Consider the following 17,627-nt stretch of genomic DNA (forward strand, 5'->3'; position numbering starts at 1 on the left):
TTTTCATTTACTCATTATGGATCTAACCATCTATCTTTGTGCATTTACACCTACTGTACTGAAAGCATGGGTCAAGGGGGCGGGGCTTCTTTTAGGCATATTTTGAGGTGCCTGGATGTCTACTGGTTAGTAGGACCACGAGAATGCTTACATGCACACCTGCAGTAATTCTCTATTTTTTTTTAAAATGAAAATGTGAGAAAATTAAAAACATAATTGATACCAAAGGCAGTCTTATGGATTGTTATTTTGATTTATTTTTAAACAAAAACGAGACACATAAATGAAACCCAATACCTGTTAAAATAAAAACATAAATTATACTAAAGACAGCCTAGGGCTAGATGTGGTATGATTTCGATTTCAATTTTGGATTGATTTCATGACAAAGTCAACAAATAGACTTTTGGTAAAAAAATTAAATTTGTTTTGGTTGTATTAGTATGAAAATGTTCAAGAAAAAAAAAATAAAATCCATTTGATGGTTTAATTTCTCAGAATAGATTCTTTATAATTCTTTGGGAAGGGTGGCGGTGGCGATGTTGTGGTGGTGGTGAGACCATCAGGAGAAGAACGGTGAAATCAAATGAAATAGAGATTCTGAAAAAAACTGAAGAATTTTTATTCCACTTGATTTATATTTTACTGAAGATCAGGCTTCTCGCTTTTGCAATATTGATGACCGATATGTTTTCTGTATGTGCTTGTGAGACCATTTGGCATGTTCTTTTCTCTTGTTCATTTTTGAAGCACATTTGGGCAGCATGACCTTCGGGATTAAGCACAGAGTTGGTGCGGGCTGCTTCTGTTCTCTCGTTTTTTGAATCCTTGATCTCCATAATTATCTAAGGCTGGGGTGATGTTAGTTATGTCTATTTATGCTATTACTTGTTACTTCCAGTGGTTAGGCAGGAATCATACAATTTTTCGTAACCAATTAGTTTCTCTTACGTATATTCTGCAGCGTGTATCTGTTTGGACTGCAAGTCATCCGTCCTTGGTCTCGTCAAGTTCATCCTTTTTTTTATTTTTATTTTTATTTTAATCAATTCTTGTAAGTCCCTCTCTGAGTGAGTACCAAGCTTTACCAGGGCCATCCTTATTTGTGATGGATGTTTAGATTCATCTACATTTTGTAGCGGGCGTGCTTCTGTTTTATTAGTCTATTCCCAGTTTCACTTTGTTTCCTTTAGCTATGGTGTTTCAGGGACTGTGTTGGCACCAAAAGGTAGAGGGGTCTTGTACCACGTCATCAAACAAGGGATCTGATAGCTAGAGGTTTGGGTAGATGATGATAAGCTTTACAGTTGGCTGATGCAAGGAAACTAGAAGGACTAGCCTCTGGAGATTTTTTATATTCTTCTACAGATTTCTCTTTTATATTATCCATTTCTGTGTATGTGGTCTGTAAAGATAAAAACTTAGATTTTGTCGCTTCTGATTCTGCTAAGAAGGCTCTGGTGGATAGGGTAACTCGACTGGTGAACTATGATGTATACTCTTTTCTATTTAATTAAGTTTTTCTTTCTCATAAACAAATGGGAAAGAGAACCCCACCCGATCGCACAATGCATGCCGCCTTAGCTCCAAGACATAAGGGTACGTGAAATTACCGTTGCACCCCTAGTCATTTCCATCTTTTCAGGGGATGCGGCAGTCATTATGCGTGTGCCTTTGTGTCTGGGCATAGGGGCGATGTGCGCTGCGCGACTGGGTGGCATTTAGGTCCCAACCCAGATAGCATTAGAAGCCCAATCGAGTTTCACTACAACGCCAGGCTTGGGCTTTAGTATCCTTATTTTCTTTTCTTTTTTTTTGGGCTTTTTTTTTTTTTTTAACGAGAAGATAAATTTTTATATTACTCTGAGGGCAAATTTACATTTAAGACATATGCAAAAGGGGGAGTTAGAGTTTTGGGCTTCGAGGGCCCAAAAATTTAATAGGGAGTTCATGTTATCATTCTGTCAACAACAAAAAGAAACTTCTTTAGACATATCCACAATTTGCAGAAGAAGGGTTAAAAGTGTCAGAGGCCAAGGAGCTTGAGATGGAGATGGAAGAAGAACGGGCAGTATCTTACTAGAGTCCAAAAAAGTTTAGGTTCCAAATCATGCCTATAAGGAATTGTTCCTACAACGACCAAAACAAATTTGCCCTTTAACAAAATGCATGAAGCCACCCTGCTGGTCCTATGTCCCTAGGTTCAAACCCTGCACATATCAATACAGGAAAATCCTAAGTACGTAAAGTCGGAAATGAAGTAAAGTAACTAATCTCGTCATTAATTACAACCCGGAATAAAATTGATGGTGGGGATATATTGAGATCCTTCAAACAATGATCAACCTTGCTCAATACCAACAGAGGATTTGGCATAAAAGAATTAAAAGAGATACGGTTTCTGGTGTCCCAAATAAAATAACAAGTTAAAATGAAAACAGAAAAAACCAGTTCAAGGAAGGCTTGTCAAGCTTGTGATTCAACAAAGTAGAAATGCAATAATGTTCCAAAGAGGGGTGGGAAATAAACTCGGTTCTCAAACCCAAAGGACCAACTGCCCAGATGTGTTTGACCTAGTCACAGGAAAGGAAGATATGCCAGCAGGTCTCGACACAAGTGCCACAGAGAGCGCAAGTGGAATTAATCTAAGTCCATTTCAAAATTATATCCTTAACCTGAAGCCTTGCATGTAATACACGCCAGAAAAAGATTTTAAATTTAGGATGTCATTTAAGCTTCCAAAAAAGTTTCCACCAAGAGGAAAGCGGTGAATCAAGATCAGAGGGTAAAGATTGAGATTATTATCCTCTCAAATTCCTAAAGCTCGGCACTGCAGTAGGGCTAGGTGTGTATGCCGACACGTGGTAGCTCGGATATCCAACGGTGTGAGCTCAACATAGTCAATGAGCTCGAACATCCAACGCCATGTGTCGGCATCTCCACCTAGCACTGCCACACTGTCTAGCTTTATGCAATTGGAGAGGATAATTTAGCTATCATTTTAGTGTTAAATTTTCCATCCATGGTTAGAGTGCACCACCAAGAGTCATTTGAATTGGATAAAGGCACATTCAAAATATCGAGAAGGAACGCAGGAGACAAATTCCTAATCAAGTCCTCATTCCAAGAGGAGGAAAAGGTAAAGAGTAGACTTTCTTTGGAAAGAGATTGGAGGAAACATCCGGGATAATGGTAAATCCAGGGATTGAGGGAATCCATGGATCAGTCCAGGAACAAGTATCACGACCATTTCCTATTCTTCTTAGACTAAAGGTTTTGAGCAGAGAGATGATGGAAGTAATACTGTTCCAAGACCAGGAACCCTTTCTGGTGGTTGTTTTAGGGTCAAAGAGGGAGGCCTTGTAACGGGCTTTGAGATTACGGGCCCAAAGAGCATTCTCATCCGTAAGAAGTCTCCATCCCAATTTCAGAAGTAAAGCTTGATTATGGGTTTTGGCCTTCCTAAAACCTAATCCTCCCATGGACATGGGTAAACAAAGGGATTTCCAGCCTAGTTGTTAGGGTTTTGTAATTGCAATTACGACTCAAGATTTCTTACAGGCCTGGGCCTAGTTCTGGCCCATGATTTTAAATGTGCGTGTTTTGGCATAGGGCCCGCTCCAAAGATTGCTACTCGTAATAGTGTAATACTGTTGACGCTACTGTATAAATAATGATACCAATGACGCCCTAAAACAATCCACCATCATCCACAACTGGAGAAGACGGCTTCTCTCTCGCCACTCGCTAAAACCCTCCTTTTGTAACATATACATTTCAATCTCCTAAACCCTAGTTTCAGTATTAATAAAATCTCTGTAGGTTTGTTCTTGTTGTTGTGTTAATTTCCATTCGGTCAAATACCTAAACTAATTCTCTATTCGTAGCTGTTTTAGTGCACTTACTTTAGTTTTTGATTCATTTTGATTTCTTTGACGCAGCAGTAGGAGGGATATAAAGCTTAATATCGATGTCGGACGAAGAAACGAAGGAGGAGAAGGAGCTTGATCTCACTTCCCCTGAAGTTGTTACCAAATATAAGAATGCTGCTGAGATCATCAACAGTTAACATCTCTCCCTGTTCTCTTTTTTATTCTACTTTTAGGGTTTATTCTAGCTGGAAAATGATAGATGGAGAAGTAACGTAATTATATAATTGCTGTTGCTTATTATTACATTTTAGCTCTGATTAGTTGTTTCAAGTTTTCGCTTTAATCAGAGAATCTCTCATTTGATTTAGTGATCTTGACAAATTTTAGAAATGCAAACCTTGCAGAGGCGTTGCAGTTAGTATTGTCGGAATGCAAACCAAACGCTAAAGTCGTAGATGTATGTGAGAAAGGAGATGCCTTTATTAGAGAGTAAGATTTGTAATTTATACCTTTTTTCCTACTTGTGCATGGAATTTTATTGTTTTTATAGTTCAATTGTTCAATGTTACCTGGTGGTTATAGCTATGGGGTTCTCGACGATACTAAGTGGCTTATGTTGCCCATACAGGCAAACTGGGAATATGTATAAGAATGTTAAGAAGAAGATCGAGAGGGGTGTTGCCTTCCCAACATGCATCTCCATAAACAACACAGTTTGTCATTTCTCTCCACTTGCCAGTGACGAAATGGTTCTGCAAGAAGGAGATTTACTGAAGATGTAAGTTACTTTCCGCATTCCATTGTATGTTTGCGTAATTTAATTTATTAAGAACGGAGGGTGGATGAGACGTTTTTGATATGTTGCAGTGATATGGGATGCCACATAGATGGTTTCATTGTTGTAGCTGCGCACACTCATGTCCTCCAAGGAGGGCCAGTGAGCGGTAGGGCAGCTGATGCCATTGCAGCTGCTAATACTGCTGCAGAAGTTGCTCTAAGGCTTGTGAGACCTGGAAAAAAGGTAATAGTGATTCATGTTCCAGAGGAAAAGTTTTTTACTTAGAATTTTTTTCCCATTTACTGTTTTGCTCAGGTGCCGAATAACTTGAATTTTTCTTGATGCTAAGTTATAGATAAGTGTGTCCCACTATGGTGTGCTCAATGAGGAATTTGGAATGAGAAAATTGTATAAGTGCTGCTGGATTATGACACTGATGTAGTGATTGTACTGGAAAATACAACAGAGAATCTTCTAGTCATTGCTCATTGCAAAGAAAATGATGAAGATGCTGTTGATTAGCTATGAATTTGTATTATATGAGCTTTAACCTATATATGTTGTTTAGTTGTGTATTCTCTTTTTATTGTGATCTCTGCTGTTTCAGAATGCATCACCTTTCTTGCAAATGAATGTGACAGTGGGTTTTGAATCATAAGCACCCTTCATGGAACACCCAGGTGCCAGTTTTAGGAATATATATTGATTATGGTTTCCTAATTTCTGCTGATATTTTGTGATTCAATGTCCATATAGAGCTTTTATCATTTGTTCTCTTTTGGGGGATCATGCTATTCTCCTCCTTCGCTATAGTGTAGGGTGGTTTAAGCAGTACAGCTTGTTACTTATCTGAGGACGACACGAGTCACCAGACTAGGTAATATTCATCATATCAGATTAGAGAAGTGGGCTAATCATATTCTTTTTTTTTCCGAGGTGAGGTGGTGGTGTTCAGAAATTTTAATATTCAACAACCCATACCATGGTTGTTCTGTTTAATTAGAACACAGAAAATTGATACATTCAAGATCTGTTAGTTGAGTAAAATTGGGGATTTCGATCATTACAGGGGTCACCTTGTTCTCTGCTTTTGGCTTTTACTGGATAAAAATTTTGAAGGACTTGATTATTCTAAATGATGAAAACTGATTGGAAGCAAATGGAGCAAGTCCTTAAGCATGCCCCAAATGAAGTTCTAGTCATAGTTACACTGATAGATTGTCCTGGTCCTTAGTTTTTTCTTTTAACATCTATTCTTTGCTGGAGCTGTACTAGCATGACCTATGGTAGTTTGAAGCTTCATCCTTTCTGTGCCTAAAAGCAATCCTTGGAAGCCAGAAATGTGAAACCTCCCAACTTTGCAGATCCCCCACCCCAACCCAACCAAAAAAAAAAAAGCCCTGTATTGTTTCCCCTCCCTTTTCTTGATTAGTAGGATCAATGCCTCTTTTGCCTGTTTGTTCTATTATTAAGTGAATTTTGCTCTATTTCTGGTTCTTTTCCAATGGTAGCTGTGTCTGTCACGAAGGTCTTCTAAATTAGTTTTGTTCTTGGATACAACTATTAATTGAATTTTTTTATGTTGGGAGTGTGTCTTGGTAATTGCTATAACTAATTAACTATATTGTATCCAAATTGCGATTTAATTTGATGATGTCTGCACTGGTATGTTTCTCATTGCCTATACATTTCAGTGTTTCCAACTTATAAGGATACACACTAACGTCTTGACACTTCGCAACAATTTGACAAGGATCTATGTATTTCCAGTTTTTTCTTTCGTCGAACTGAAGATTGCCTTCACTGTCATAAGCTCTGGATAACACTCGAGGGAGGCTTATTGTCATAGTTACTCTGATTGGGGAAGGGATCTTTCATTGTTAATAGCGATGGATTTCATGTTTAGAACTTGATTTGCATTCAAAACTTTCTTTAACATTATTTTACATTAGAAAATAATGACATTTGGACTAAAAAGAATTTTAGAAGAGAAAACGAATTGCATGTGGAAGTTGGAAGAGGAAACTCTGCCGAGGTGATCAATACAGCAGCTAGGTGCTTTGGCCTTTGGTCAGTCAATCTCTTTTATTGATGTATAATAATCCCTATCATCCAATTTTCCTTTTGTGGGTCAAGGAATTCCTAAGTGATGTTTGACTCATGTTGATATGGATTATGGATACTTATCTGTTATATAGTGTTCTCTTCTCTGCTTAAATGGTGGAACATTGTGAGGATCTGTACTGGATGAATGTTGTCAATTGGTTTTTTTTTTTTTGGAAATGGCCTCCTGTGCCCCTCCCCACAATTTAAAAAAAGAATTGATTTTCATAAGTAAAATGGCATTCTTCCAGACATGAATTCTCTAAATGATGAAGACTTTGCATATGCCATTGAGTTAGCTCCCATGAGACTTCATTTGTCATAGTTACACTGATAGAGCATCATGTGCCTCTGTTTCTCAATTTTTAAGTGACATGATTTCTTCTGAAAATGATTTCTTACCAAACATTAATTCTCTAAATGAAGAAGACTTAACATATGCCATGGAGTTGGCTCCAATGAGGCTTCATTTTGTCATAGTTACACTGATAGAGCATCATGTACCTCTCAAAAATTTTAAGTGACACATTGTTGCTTTTATCTTTTTTGGCTGTCTCCCTTCATCATTGCACAGCATCTTATTGTGGCAAAGAATTTCTCTTCTGATTGCTGTACTTATTTCTTCAGCAGACATGATTTATCTTTTTAATGAAGACTTAAGAATGTACCTCTGTTTCTTAATTTTTAAGTGACATGATTTCTTCTGAAAATGATTTCTTAACCAAACATGAATTCTTTAAATGAAGAAGGCCTAACATATTCCTCTATTTCTTAATTTTTAAGTGACATGATTTCTTAACCAAGCATGAATTCTTTAAATGAAGAAAACTTAACATATGCCATGGAGTTGGCTCCAATGAGGCTTCATTTTGTCATAGTTACACTGATAGAGCATCTTGTACCTCGCAAAAATTTTAACTGACACATTGTTGCTTTTTATCTTTTTTGGCTGTCTCCCTCCAACATTGCACAGCGTCTTTTCATGGCAAAGAATTTCTCATTTGATTGCTCTACCTATTTCTTCAGCAGACATGATGTCTCTTATTGATAAAGACTTAAGATATAGAGAGAGCTCCAATGAAGCTTCTCTAGTCATAGTTTCACAAATAAAGCATCATTTACCTCTATTTCTCAATTTTTTAATGAAAATATTCAATTTTACTTCTATTTTGGTCTTATTTGTCAAGTATAAACCTCTGAGTTGCTGGCTCTATTTGGATCCTTAAGCACATTGAATTCCAGGTATTCTTGAATGTCATGGACCATGTCGAGTGTTGAGACTTTGAGATGGATTCTCTTGTTTATATTGACATTAGGCCGAGTAAAACATCATGTTTTTTGAGGTATGCGTTATATAGTATTAGGTTGAGATGAAATCTCTTGTTTAAACTCTTCATGCGTATTTAAAAAGTTTCTAGTTTAAACTCCTTTTAAGAGTTTTTATCCAAAAAAAAAAAAAACTCCTTGGGGCTGATTAAGATTTGCAATATGCTTGTGAAAATGGGAATGTAAGTGAATGGGATGCTCCCAGGAGATGAATATTTTGAGAAGTCATCAACCAACATACGAGTCAGGCTTTGTCACGGTTATTCAGATAGGAACATCATATTTGTTAAGTAGAAGTGTAGAACTAAGACAGAATATGTGTTGTGTAATTTTAGCCACATTATGACGGGTTATTAAGATGGTGAACATTGATGAGAGGGAGATTCCATGAAGTGATTACTTTAGATATTTGGGCTCAATCATAAATATAGAAGGCGACATAGAGGATGATGTTGCCCATAGGAGTTAAAGTAGGATTGATTATGTGAACAGGTGCATCTGGAGTGTTGGGTGATCGGCGTATTCCTTTAAAGCTTAAATTAAATTTTTTAGGATTGTCATACGACCGACCTATGATGTATGGTTTGGATTGTTGGGCAGTTAAAAAGCATTATATAGATAAACTAAGTGTAGTAGAGATGAGGATGTTGAGATGGATGTGTGGCAAAACTAGGAAGAATAAAGTAGGAAATGACCATATTAGAGCTAGGTTGGGAGTAGCTTTGATTTATTATAAGCTACTCGATAGTTGTTCGAGGTGGCATGGCCATGTTCAATGGAGGCCTTGGGATGCCTCAATTTTGAGGAGTGATTTGATTCAAATTGAAGGAACTAAAGGAACAGGCCTAAAATAACCATTGGAGAAGCGGTGAGCAAAGGCGTGCTTAGCTTAGGCCTCGTATCATGTATGACTTCGAATAAAGTTGATTGTAGAGAAAGGATTCATGTGGCTGACCCAATTTAGTTGGGATAAGGCTATGTTGTTGTTGTTGTTGTTGTTGCTTCTTGTTTTTCCTGTGTTTAAAAGTTGTGCGTCTTGTATGGGAAACCTAAGTGGCTAAATCTGGGAATATTATACTCTATGTTTGGAGCATGGTTTCCCTTCCTAGATTGCATGTTTCTTTGGTAGATGTCCAATTAACAGCAAGCTGTGATTGTCTGTTTCCGTTGTTGAATCACTAGTTTACACAGGCTTAAATGAAGGAAACTTTGCTTTGACTGTCCTGGTAATTGGAAGTGGCTTTTCTGATGCCATGTTGTGAAGGATGTAAAGTTCATCAAAAGGGGGGTGGAGAAGGCAACTTTGCCGAGGTGATCAATTTCATTTTGGTTTCCTCCTTTCCTTGTTGCCTATACCATATTTGGCTACTATACTTGGGGTTGATCAAGTATCTTTTGGTCAATCCTCACTCAAATATAGCCAACATCTGCTGACAAAGCATTTTTCTTTTTGCTTAGAAAGTTCATAAAAATGGAAAAAAAAAAGGCAACTTTGCCGAGGTGATCAATTTCATTTTGGTTTCCTCCTTTCCTTGTTGCCTATACCATATTTGGCTACTATGCTTGGGGTTGATCAATTTTGGTCAATCCTCACTCAAATGTAGCCAACATCTCCTGACAAAGTTTTTTTCTTTTTGCTTAAAAAGTTCATAAAAATGGAAAAAAAAGAAGGCAACTTTGCCGAGGTGATCAATTTCTTTTTGGTTTCCTCCTTTCCTTGTTGCCTATAACATATCCGGTTACTATGCTTGGGGTTGATCAATTATCTTTTGATCGATGCTTACTCATATGTTGCCAACATCTCTTGATGAAGCATTTCCCCCCCCCCCCCCCCCTTAGAAGGCTCTTTCAGTTCTCAACCTTTTTTCTTTTAGTTATCGCACATTTCATGTATTTTGTTTTGGGAGGGGGTGGGTGGTTTGGTTTGGAGGTGTTCTTACAGGAACAATTTTAGCAGTCTTCTATTAAGAGATTCCATTATGGCTGTTATAGTTGATTTCTATTTTTCTATTTCACGTGTATCCTCATAACTGTACATTTCAGTGTACCATACCCCTAAACTTATTTTAGTGTTTTAGGTCTGAAGTTACTCATGAAATCCTCTGCGTTATGTCTTGAGCCAAAACCACAAGTTTTGTTGTAGCATGTTATAATTATTTTCTAACACTTGATGAATGTTGGGTCATGGATACTCTGATAGACTGTGCTGTATCAGATACTTATGTACTATTGTATTGTGTTACCTCATAGTTCGTAGCTAAGCATGAAAAAGCTGATCAATCATGCCTATGGTAAATTTGTCCTTGTCTTTTGAGTTGAGCATGATGCTTTTTGCTGGTGACCATAATGGGTATCATTTTCAGACAAGGTGCAGTGGGCCTTGGTTAGATGTAGATCGGTATTTAATCCACTAATTTTCATAGGAAGTAAAGCCCTGTGAACTTTTGGGATGGAAGTTGATATTTCCATTTCCTTATTTCTCTAGGTTTTACTTCTTTTTTGAGTTAATGATTGGCCTTGTCAAATGGATCGTTGGAAGGGATAGAATAATTGATAAAGGTAGGTTACTTGGAAAAAATAGTTTATCCAGAAAAGGGAAAATAAGGAATTTTTTCTTCTTATAAGGAGATAGTATTGTTTGAGTAAATCTTTTACAGACTGAGTTGAAGCGAAGGTATGAATTAAAAATTGTCGACCTTGACCATTTGGGGCCTGCTTTCATCTTCATGAAGTAGTTGGGATCCTGCTACTTGTTGAGGTGTAGATTGCTCATTGTTCACATCTGACAGAGAAGTACTTAATATCTGGAAGGAATTTTAAAGGTGTTGATACACTACGTTATGCTCATCTCCTGTGGAGTATAACGATTAGCTGCCTAAAAATCATTTATGTGATTTTCTAAGTATTGGTTAAATGGGTTTGCTTGTTTGCTGGACAGGTTCCTATGTGATATATGAACTCATTTAACACTAATTGTTATCATTGTTATTCTACTCACATTTTTGTCTTATACCCTTACCACAAATAGTTAGCATGAATTTATTAATTCACTGAAGTGTTTCCAACTTTTTGCAGAATAAAGATGTTACAGAAGCTGTTCAGAAGGTTGCTGCTGCTTATGATTGCAAGATTGTTGAAGGTGTTCTCAGTCATCAACTAAAACAGTTTGTAATTGACGGGAACAAGGTCATATTGAGTGTATCCAGTCCTGAGACCAGAGTTGATGATGCAGAATTTGAGGAGAATGAAGTCTATGCAATTGATATAGTGACCAGTACTGGTGAGGGAAAGGTATGTCAGAGCTGCTGTTAACCGTACAACATTCTTGTGCGCTGATGAATTGTATCTTATTTGTGATATGATATTCTTGGGTGAGATATTTCACAGCCTAGGTTGTTGGATGAGAGGCAAACTACTATTTACAAGAGAGCTGTGGACAAGAATTATCACTTAAAGATGAAAGCATCACGGTTCATCTTCAGTGAAATAAATCAGAAGTTCCCCATCATGCCATTTACAGCAAGGTTTGTTTTATTTTTGCTTTATTTTCTTGTATCCTGCTGCTTTTTGGTTTGGTAACATGGTACTATTCTTTTTCTCTGCTAGGGCTCTAGAAGAGAAGAGGGCCCGGCTAGGATTAGTGGAATGTGTGAACCATGATCTTTTGCAGCCGTATCCTGTTCTTCATGAGAAGCCTGGTAAGCATATTCTGCCACAATGGAAGTCCTGGCAGAACTGATACACCCTTGATGTCAATAGATTATGAGGATGCGGTTTCATCAGATATCTGTTTTCCTGCTTGTATGTTCTATCCATTTTCTAGTGTTCCTTTACCTGTTTCTGTCAATCTTTGCAGGTGATTATGTTGCCCATATTAAATTCACGGTTTTGTTAATGCCTAATGGGTCAGACCGGATCACATCCCATCCTCTGCAGGAGCTGCAGCCCATAAAGACAATAGATGACCCTGAGATTAAGGCGTGGTTAGCACTTGGCACAAAGACAAAGAAGAAAGGTGGTGGGAAGAAGAAGAAAGGTATGCTCAGGGACCCCTTGAAGGAATAGTTTGTTGAAATTGGATTATGAATGCAGTATGATCTTTAATATGTATATTTGGTTAAACTAATGCCTTAAACCACGAATGGGCTGAAAGGCTGGATCCATTCACCTAGCAATTGAACTATCGAATGGGTCAGTTGAATGCTGTCAGAGGCATTGAAAGATAATTCAATCCTAACAGGTCTATTCGTAAATAGCTCGTCCCAGGTAAGTTTGTCTTGTGATGAACTGGACAACCAGACATCTGTATCAGTGTGCATTTTTTTTTTTGGTTGGTGGGTGGGTGGGAGCAGGTTAAATTTGTGCTCATTTGGCTCACTGATTCCCAAGAATATCTTAATTTTTTGTACTGAAAGATTTATTTTTGCCGTCCAAATGTTCTCCGTTAACTTACTGTGTAGTATGAAACGGTACAAGTATTTAATCATCTGTTTTTTTAGTGTTTTCCAAATCTGTTGAGTGGACGATCAGGCAGCCCCTTTGCAAATCAAAATTGCAGGGGATTTGTTAATCTGGTAAAAAATCATTGGTCTTTTGTTCTTCAGACCTGCTGAACCCTTGCTTGAAGCTGGTCTAGTAAAACCTAAGCACATACTTTTGTTTAATTTATCTTGATTATGAAAGACTAGTTTGTCGAAATTGGATTTTGAATGCCGTGTGGTTTTTTATTATGTATATTTAGTTAAACTAATGCCTTAAACCAAAGGCGTTGGGTCTCGGTGTAATTGTAAGGTTGCTCTATTACAACCTGGCGATCGTGGGTTCAAACAAGGAAATAGCAACAACAATAAAAACCATAACCTTATCCCAACTAAAAGGGGTCGGCTACATGGATCCGAAGAGGCCATGACGGTAATAGAAATAAAAACCGTAGAAGGTAGTAAAAAGGTAAATAGGGGTTAAAAAATAATAATAATAATACTTATAATAAATAAATAAGTAAGTAAATAAAATAAAATAAAATAACTAAAGGAAAAAGTCTATGCAGTAGTTAAAGCAACATACCAGGAACATCCCCCTACGAGGGGTCGGCTGCATGGGTCTTTGTCCTCCACAAAAAGTGGGGTTAAGGTTGCATACATAAACCCCTCCTCAGACCCTGCAGTAGCGGGAGCCTCGTGCATTGGGTATGCCCTTTTTAATGCCATAAACCACTACTGGGCTGGATGGCTGGATCCATTTAACTAGGAATTGAATTGTTGAATGCTGTTCAGAGGCATTGAAAGTTTCATCACGAGAACAATGTGTTTTTTTTTGGTTTGTGGGAGGGAGCAGGCTTACTTATTCATGGGACGATATAATTATTTAATCATCTTCTGTTTTTTTAGGGTTTCAAAACCTGTTGAGTAGACAATCAGGCAGCCCCTTTGCGAATGAAAATTGCAGGGGAGGTGTTAATCTGCTCAAAAATCAACTAATCTTTTGTTTTTCAGACCTGCTGAACCCTTCCTTGAAGCTGGTCTAGTAAACCCTAAGTGCATATTTTTGTTTAATTTGTCTTGATTATGAAAGACTAGTTTGTCAAAATTGAATTTTGAATGCTGTATGGTATTTATTATGTATATTTAGTTAAACTAGTGCCTTAAACCAAAAGGGGTGGGCCTCGGCGTAATTGTAAGATTGCTCTATTGCGACCTGGTGATCGTGGGTTCAAACAAGGAAATAGCCTCTCAACAGTAGGGGGATGTTAAGGCTGCATGCATATATATACCCCTCCCCAGACCCTGCAATGGCGGGATCCTCGTGCATTGAGTATGCCCTTTTTAATGCTTTAAGGCACTACAGGGCTGGATGGCTGGATCCATTCACCTAGGAATTGAACTGTTGAATGGGTCGGTTGAATGCCTTGTCAGAGGCATTGAAAGTTCATCACAAGAACAAGGTGTTTTTTTTTTTTGGTGCGTGGAAGGGAGCGGGCTTACTGATTCATAAGATTGTCTTTATTTTTTCCTGTACTGGTTTTTTCAACTTTGAAAGAAATATATTTTTGCCTTCCAAATGTTCTCTGTTAACTTACTGTCTAAGTGTGTAGTATCGGACGGTATAAGTATTTAACCATCTTCTGTTTTTTTAGGGTTTTAAATCCTGTTGAGTAGACAATCAGGCAGCCCCTTTGCAAATGAAAATTGCAGGGGAGGTGTTAATCTGCTCAAAAATCAATTAGTCTTCTGTTCTTCAGACTTGCTGAACCCTTCCTTGAAGCTGGTCTAGTAAAACCTAAGCACATACTTTTGTTTAATTTATCTTGATTATGAAAGACTAGTTTGTCGAAATTGGATTCCCGTATAGTTTTTATTATGTATAATTAGTTAAACTAATGCTTTGAACCAAAGGGGTTGGGCCTCGGCGTAACTGTAAGGTTGCTCTATTGCAACCTGGCGATCATGGGATCAAACAAGGAAATAGCTTCTCCACAAAAAGTGGGGGTAAGGTTGCATACATAAACCCCTCCTCAGACCCTGCAGTAGCGAGAACCTCGTGCATTGGGTATGCACTTTTTAATGCTTTAAACAACCACTACCGGGCTGGATGGCTGGATCCATTTAATTAGGTATTGAATTGTTGAATTGGTCGGTTGAATGCTGGTCAGAGGCATTGAAAGTTCATCACAAGAATGTTTTTTTTTCGGTTGGTGGGAGGGAGCGGCTTACTGATTCAAAAGATTGTCTTTTTTTTTTCCCTTGTACTGGGTTTTTCAACTTTGAGAGAAATATATTTTAGCCTTCCAATTGTTCTCGGCTAACTTACTGTGTAAGTGTGTGGTATGGGACGGTATAAGTATTTATTCATCTTCTGTTTTTTTGGGTTTCAAAACCTGTTGAGTAGACAGTCAGGCAGCCCCTTTGCAAATGAAAATTGCAGGGGAGGTGTTAATATGCTCAAAAATCAAGTAATCTTTTGTTCTTCAGACCTGCTGAACCCTTCCATGAAGCTGGTCTAGTAAAACCTGGTGCATACTTTTGTTTAATTTGTCTTGATTATGAAAGACTAGTTTGTCGAAATTGGATTTTGAATGCTGCATGGCTTTTATTATGTATATTTAGTTAAACTAGTGCCTTAAACCAAAAGGGGTGGGCCTCGGCGTAATTGTAAGGTTGCTCTATTGCGATCTGGTGATCGTGGGTTCAAACAAGGAAATAGCCTCTCAACAGTAGGGGGGATGTTAAGGCTGCATGCATATATCCCTCCCCAGACCCTGCAGTAGCGGGATCCTCGTGCATTGGGTATGCCTTTTTAATGCTTTAAGGCACTACAGGGCTGGCTGGGTGGATCCATTCACCTAGGAATTGAACTGTCGAATGGGTCAGTTGAATGCCTGGTCAGAAGCATTGAAAGTTCATCTCAAGAACACGGTGTTCTTTTTTTTGGTGTGTGGGAGGGAGTGGGCTTACTGATTCATAAGATTGTCTTCTGTTTTTTTTCCCCTGTACTGGTTTTTTCAACTTTGAAAGAAATATATTTTTGTCTTCCAAATGTTCTCTGTTAACTTACTGTCTAAGTGTGTAGTATGGGACGGTATAAGTATTTAACCATCTTCTGATTTTTTAGGGTTTTAAAACCTGTTGAGTAGACAATCAGGCAGCCGCTTTGCAAATGAAAATTGCAGGGGAGGTGTTAATCTGCTCAAAAATTAATTTGTCTTTTGTTCTTCAGACTTGCTGAACCCTTCCTTGAAGCTGGTCTAGTAAAACCTAAGCACATTTCAATTTGTTTCGACTATGAAAGACTGATTTGTCTAAATTGGATTTTGAGTGCAGTATTGTCATTATTTTGTATATTTAGTTAAAGTAATGCCTTAAACCAAGGGAGTGGGCCTCGCGCAATTGTTAGGTTGCTCTACTGCAACCTGGTGGTCGTAGGTTCAAACAGGGAAATAGCCTCTCAAAAGTAAGTGGGCATTTAAGGCTGCATACATAAACCCCTCCCTTGTCCCTACAGTAGCTGGAACCTCGTGCATTGGGTATGCCTTTTTTAATGCCTTAAACCATGCTGGATGACTCCCAAACAGGTCTATTTGCAATTAACTCTTCCCAGTTAGGTTTGATACAGCTGTCTGGGTGTCCAAATGCATCAGAAGAACAGTTGTTTTTTTTTTTGGGGGTGGGGGTTGTTGGATGGGGAATTGGAGCGGGTTAAATTTGCTCATTTGCCTGGCTGATTTCCATGATTGTATTGTTTTTGTTTTTCGCCCTGTTATTTTCTACTTGAAATAAATATGTTTTGCCGTTCAAATGGTCTCTGTTGACTTGCTGTGCAGTATGGTCTAGTATAAGTATTTAATCATCTTCTGTTTATTTGAGGGTTTCAAATCCCTGTTGAGTAGAAAATCAGGCAGCCCCTTCGCAAATGAAAATTGCATGGGAGGTGTTAATCTACTCAAAAATCAATTGAGCTTTTGTTCTTCAGACTTGCTGAACCTTTTCTTGAAGGTGGTCTAGTAAAACCTAAGCACATACTTTTGTTTTGTTCTGTTTTTTGACTATGACAGGAACCATGTTCTTTCCAAAAATTTATTATTTCTTGCGTTTTTTGATTGTGCTAGTTAGGATGGGCATCATTTGTTATTTGTTATTGGGGTTCCCAAGACCTGTTGAGCAGACGATCAGGTTGCTTCAATAAGCAAGGAAATCGATTTTATTTTGTTTTCTTTTTTGTGCTAGGTAGGATTAACTGGTTCAAGTAATTTTTATGGGTGCACGTCCTCTGTCCGGGAGTGCATCTGGCTGTGGGGTATGTGCAGACACATGGGACGCAACAGGGGCGAGGTTTGGGTCATTGGTGGGGGTGCGTAATGACCCCCCCCCCCCCAAATGACCCAAACCCCGCCACTCGTCGCCCTCGTGTGTTTGGGCAATACCCTGCGCCACCAGTGCAGAGAACTGTATCCCAATTTTTATACCCTTTTTGTGTTTCTATACCTCTGTTGAGCAGACAATCAGGCAGCCCGTTGCAAATGAAAATTGCAGGGGAGGTGTTAATCTTTTTGTAAATCAATTCACTTATGCTCTTCAGACGTAGAACTATGAAAATGTGCCAACTTATCTATGTTTTGGCAGGTAAGAAGGGTGAGAAAGCTGATGAATCAGCAGAACCAGAGGCCATGGATGCAACTTTAAATGGTGGAGCATCTCAAGAATGATTTTTCCTTTGTTCTTCTTCCAATTTTGGTACATTTTACTCCTTTCTATTTGTTTGCTGGCTTGGGGAGACAACTCTGGCTTCCCAATTTGTATGCATGCAGATATTAGTTTGAGGTGGAGAATGCATGTTTTCCCCGACTCTGTACCTGTTTATTCGTCTATTAAACTTATAATGAGAAAACAAAAAAAAAGTCAGAGCTTTTTACAAAAGTAGTAGGATGGCGCAAAATAGATTTAACATTTGAGAATATTTCCTTGCAAATGCGCCCCCTCCCTTCCAAGTTTTATTACATAATTTTTTTGGATAGAGGGTTCTGGGTGCGAAAAGGGTGTAACGATGATGATAAC

The 17,627-nt window shown here is 38.2% G+C and overlaps 1 protein-coding gene and 6 non-coding genes across 9 annotated transcripts; all 7 read left to right on the forward strand.

The window, feature by feature from the left end:
- Positions 1-3,780: 3,780 nt before the first annotated feature.
- LOC122657608 (ERBB-3 BINDING PROTEIN 1-like) lies at positions 3,781-17,459 on the forward strand. Of its 3 annotated transcripts, none has more exons than XM_043852383.1 (10): positions 3,781-3,797; positions 3,943-4,064; positions 4,277-4,361; positions 4,501-4,650; positions 4,740-4,893; positions 11,155-11,370; positions 11,467-11,603; positions 11,686-11,777; positions 11,936-12,115; positions 17,196-17,459. In XM_043852383.1, the coding sequence occupies exons 2-10, from the start codon at positions 3,971-3,973 to the stop codon at positions 17,276-17,278; spliced, it is 1,191 nt and encodes a 396-aa protein (XP_043708318.1). In that variant the 5' UTR covers positions 3,781-3,797; positions 3,943-3,970; the 3' UTR covers positions 17,279-17,459. The 3 variants fall into 3 exon arrangements, with proteins under 3 accessions (XP_043708318.1, XP_043708309.1, XP_043708300.1); XM_043852374.1 differs by lacking the exon at positions 3,781-3,797 and adding an exon at positions 3,802-3,818 and having other exon boundaries at positions 3,942-4,064; XM_043852365.1 differs by lacking the exon at positions 3,781-3,797 and adding an exon at positions 3,805-3,822 and having other exon boundaries at positions 3,942-4,064.
- On the forward strand, positions 12,608-12,732 carry LOC122649273. The gene has a single exon (XR_006331240.1). It is a non-coding gene; the product is annotated as a small nucleolar RNA snoR77 (small nucleolar RNA).
- On the forward strand, positions 13,495-13,620 carry LOC122649266. The gene has a single exon (XR_006331234.1). It is a non-coding gene; the product is annotated as a small nucleolar RNA snoR77 (small nucleolar RNA).
- On the forward strand, positions 14,241-14,366 carry LOC122649260. The gene has a single exon (XR_006331229.1). It is a non-coding gene; the product is annotated as a small nucleolar RNA snoR77 (small nucleolar RNA).
- On the forward strand, positions 14,971-15,095 carry LOC122649272. Its single transcript, XR_006331239.1, has one exon. It is a non-coding gene; the product is annotated as a small nucleolar RNA snoR77 (small nucleolar RNA).
- LOC122649264 lies at positions 15,716-15,841 on the forward strand. The gene has a single exon (XR_006331233.1). It is a non-coding gene; the product is annotated as a small nucleolar RNA snoR77 (small nucleolar RNA).
- Positions 16,469-16,594, forward strand: LOC122649270. Its single transcript, XR_006331237.1, has one exon. It is a non-coding gene; the product is annotated as a small nucleolar RNA snoR77 (small nucleolar RNA).
- Positions 17,460-17,627: the final 168 nt, after the last annotated feature.

Source organism: Telopea speciosissima, chromosome 1, assembly GCF_018873765.1.
Source record: "Telopea speciosissima isolate NSW1024214 ecotype Mountain lineage chromosome 1, Tspe_v1, whole genome shotgun sequence".
Lineage (NCBI taxonomy): Eukaryota > Viridiplantae > Streptophyta > Magnoliopsida > Proteales > Proteaceae > Telopea > Telopea speciosissima.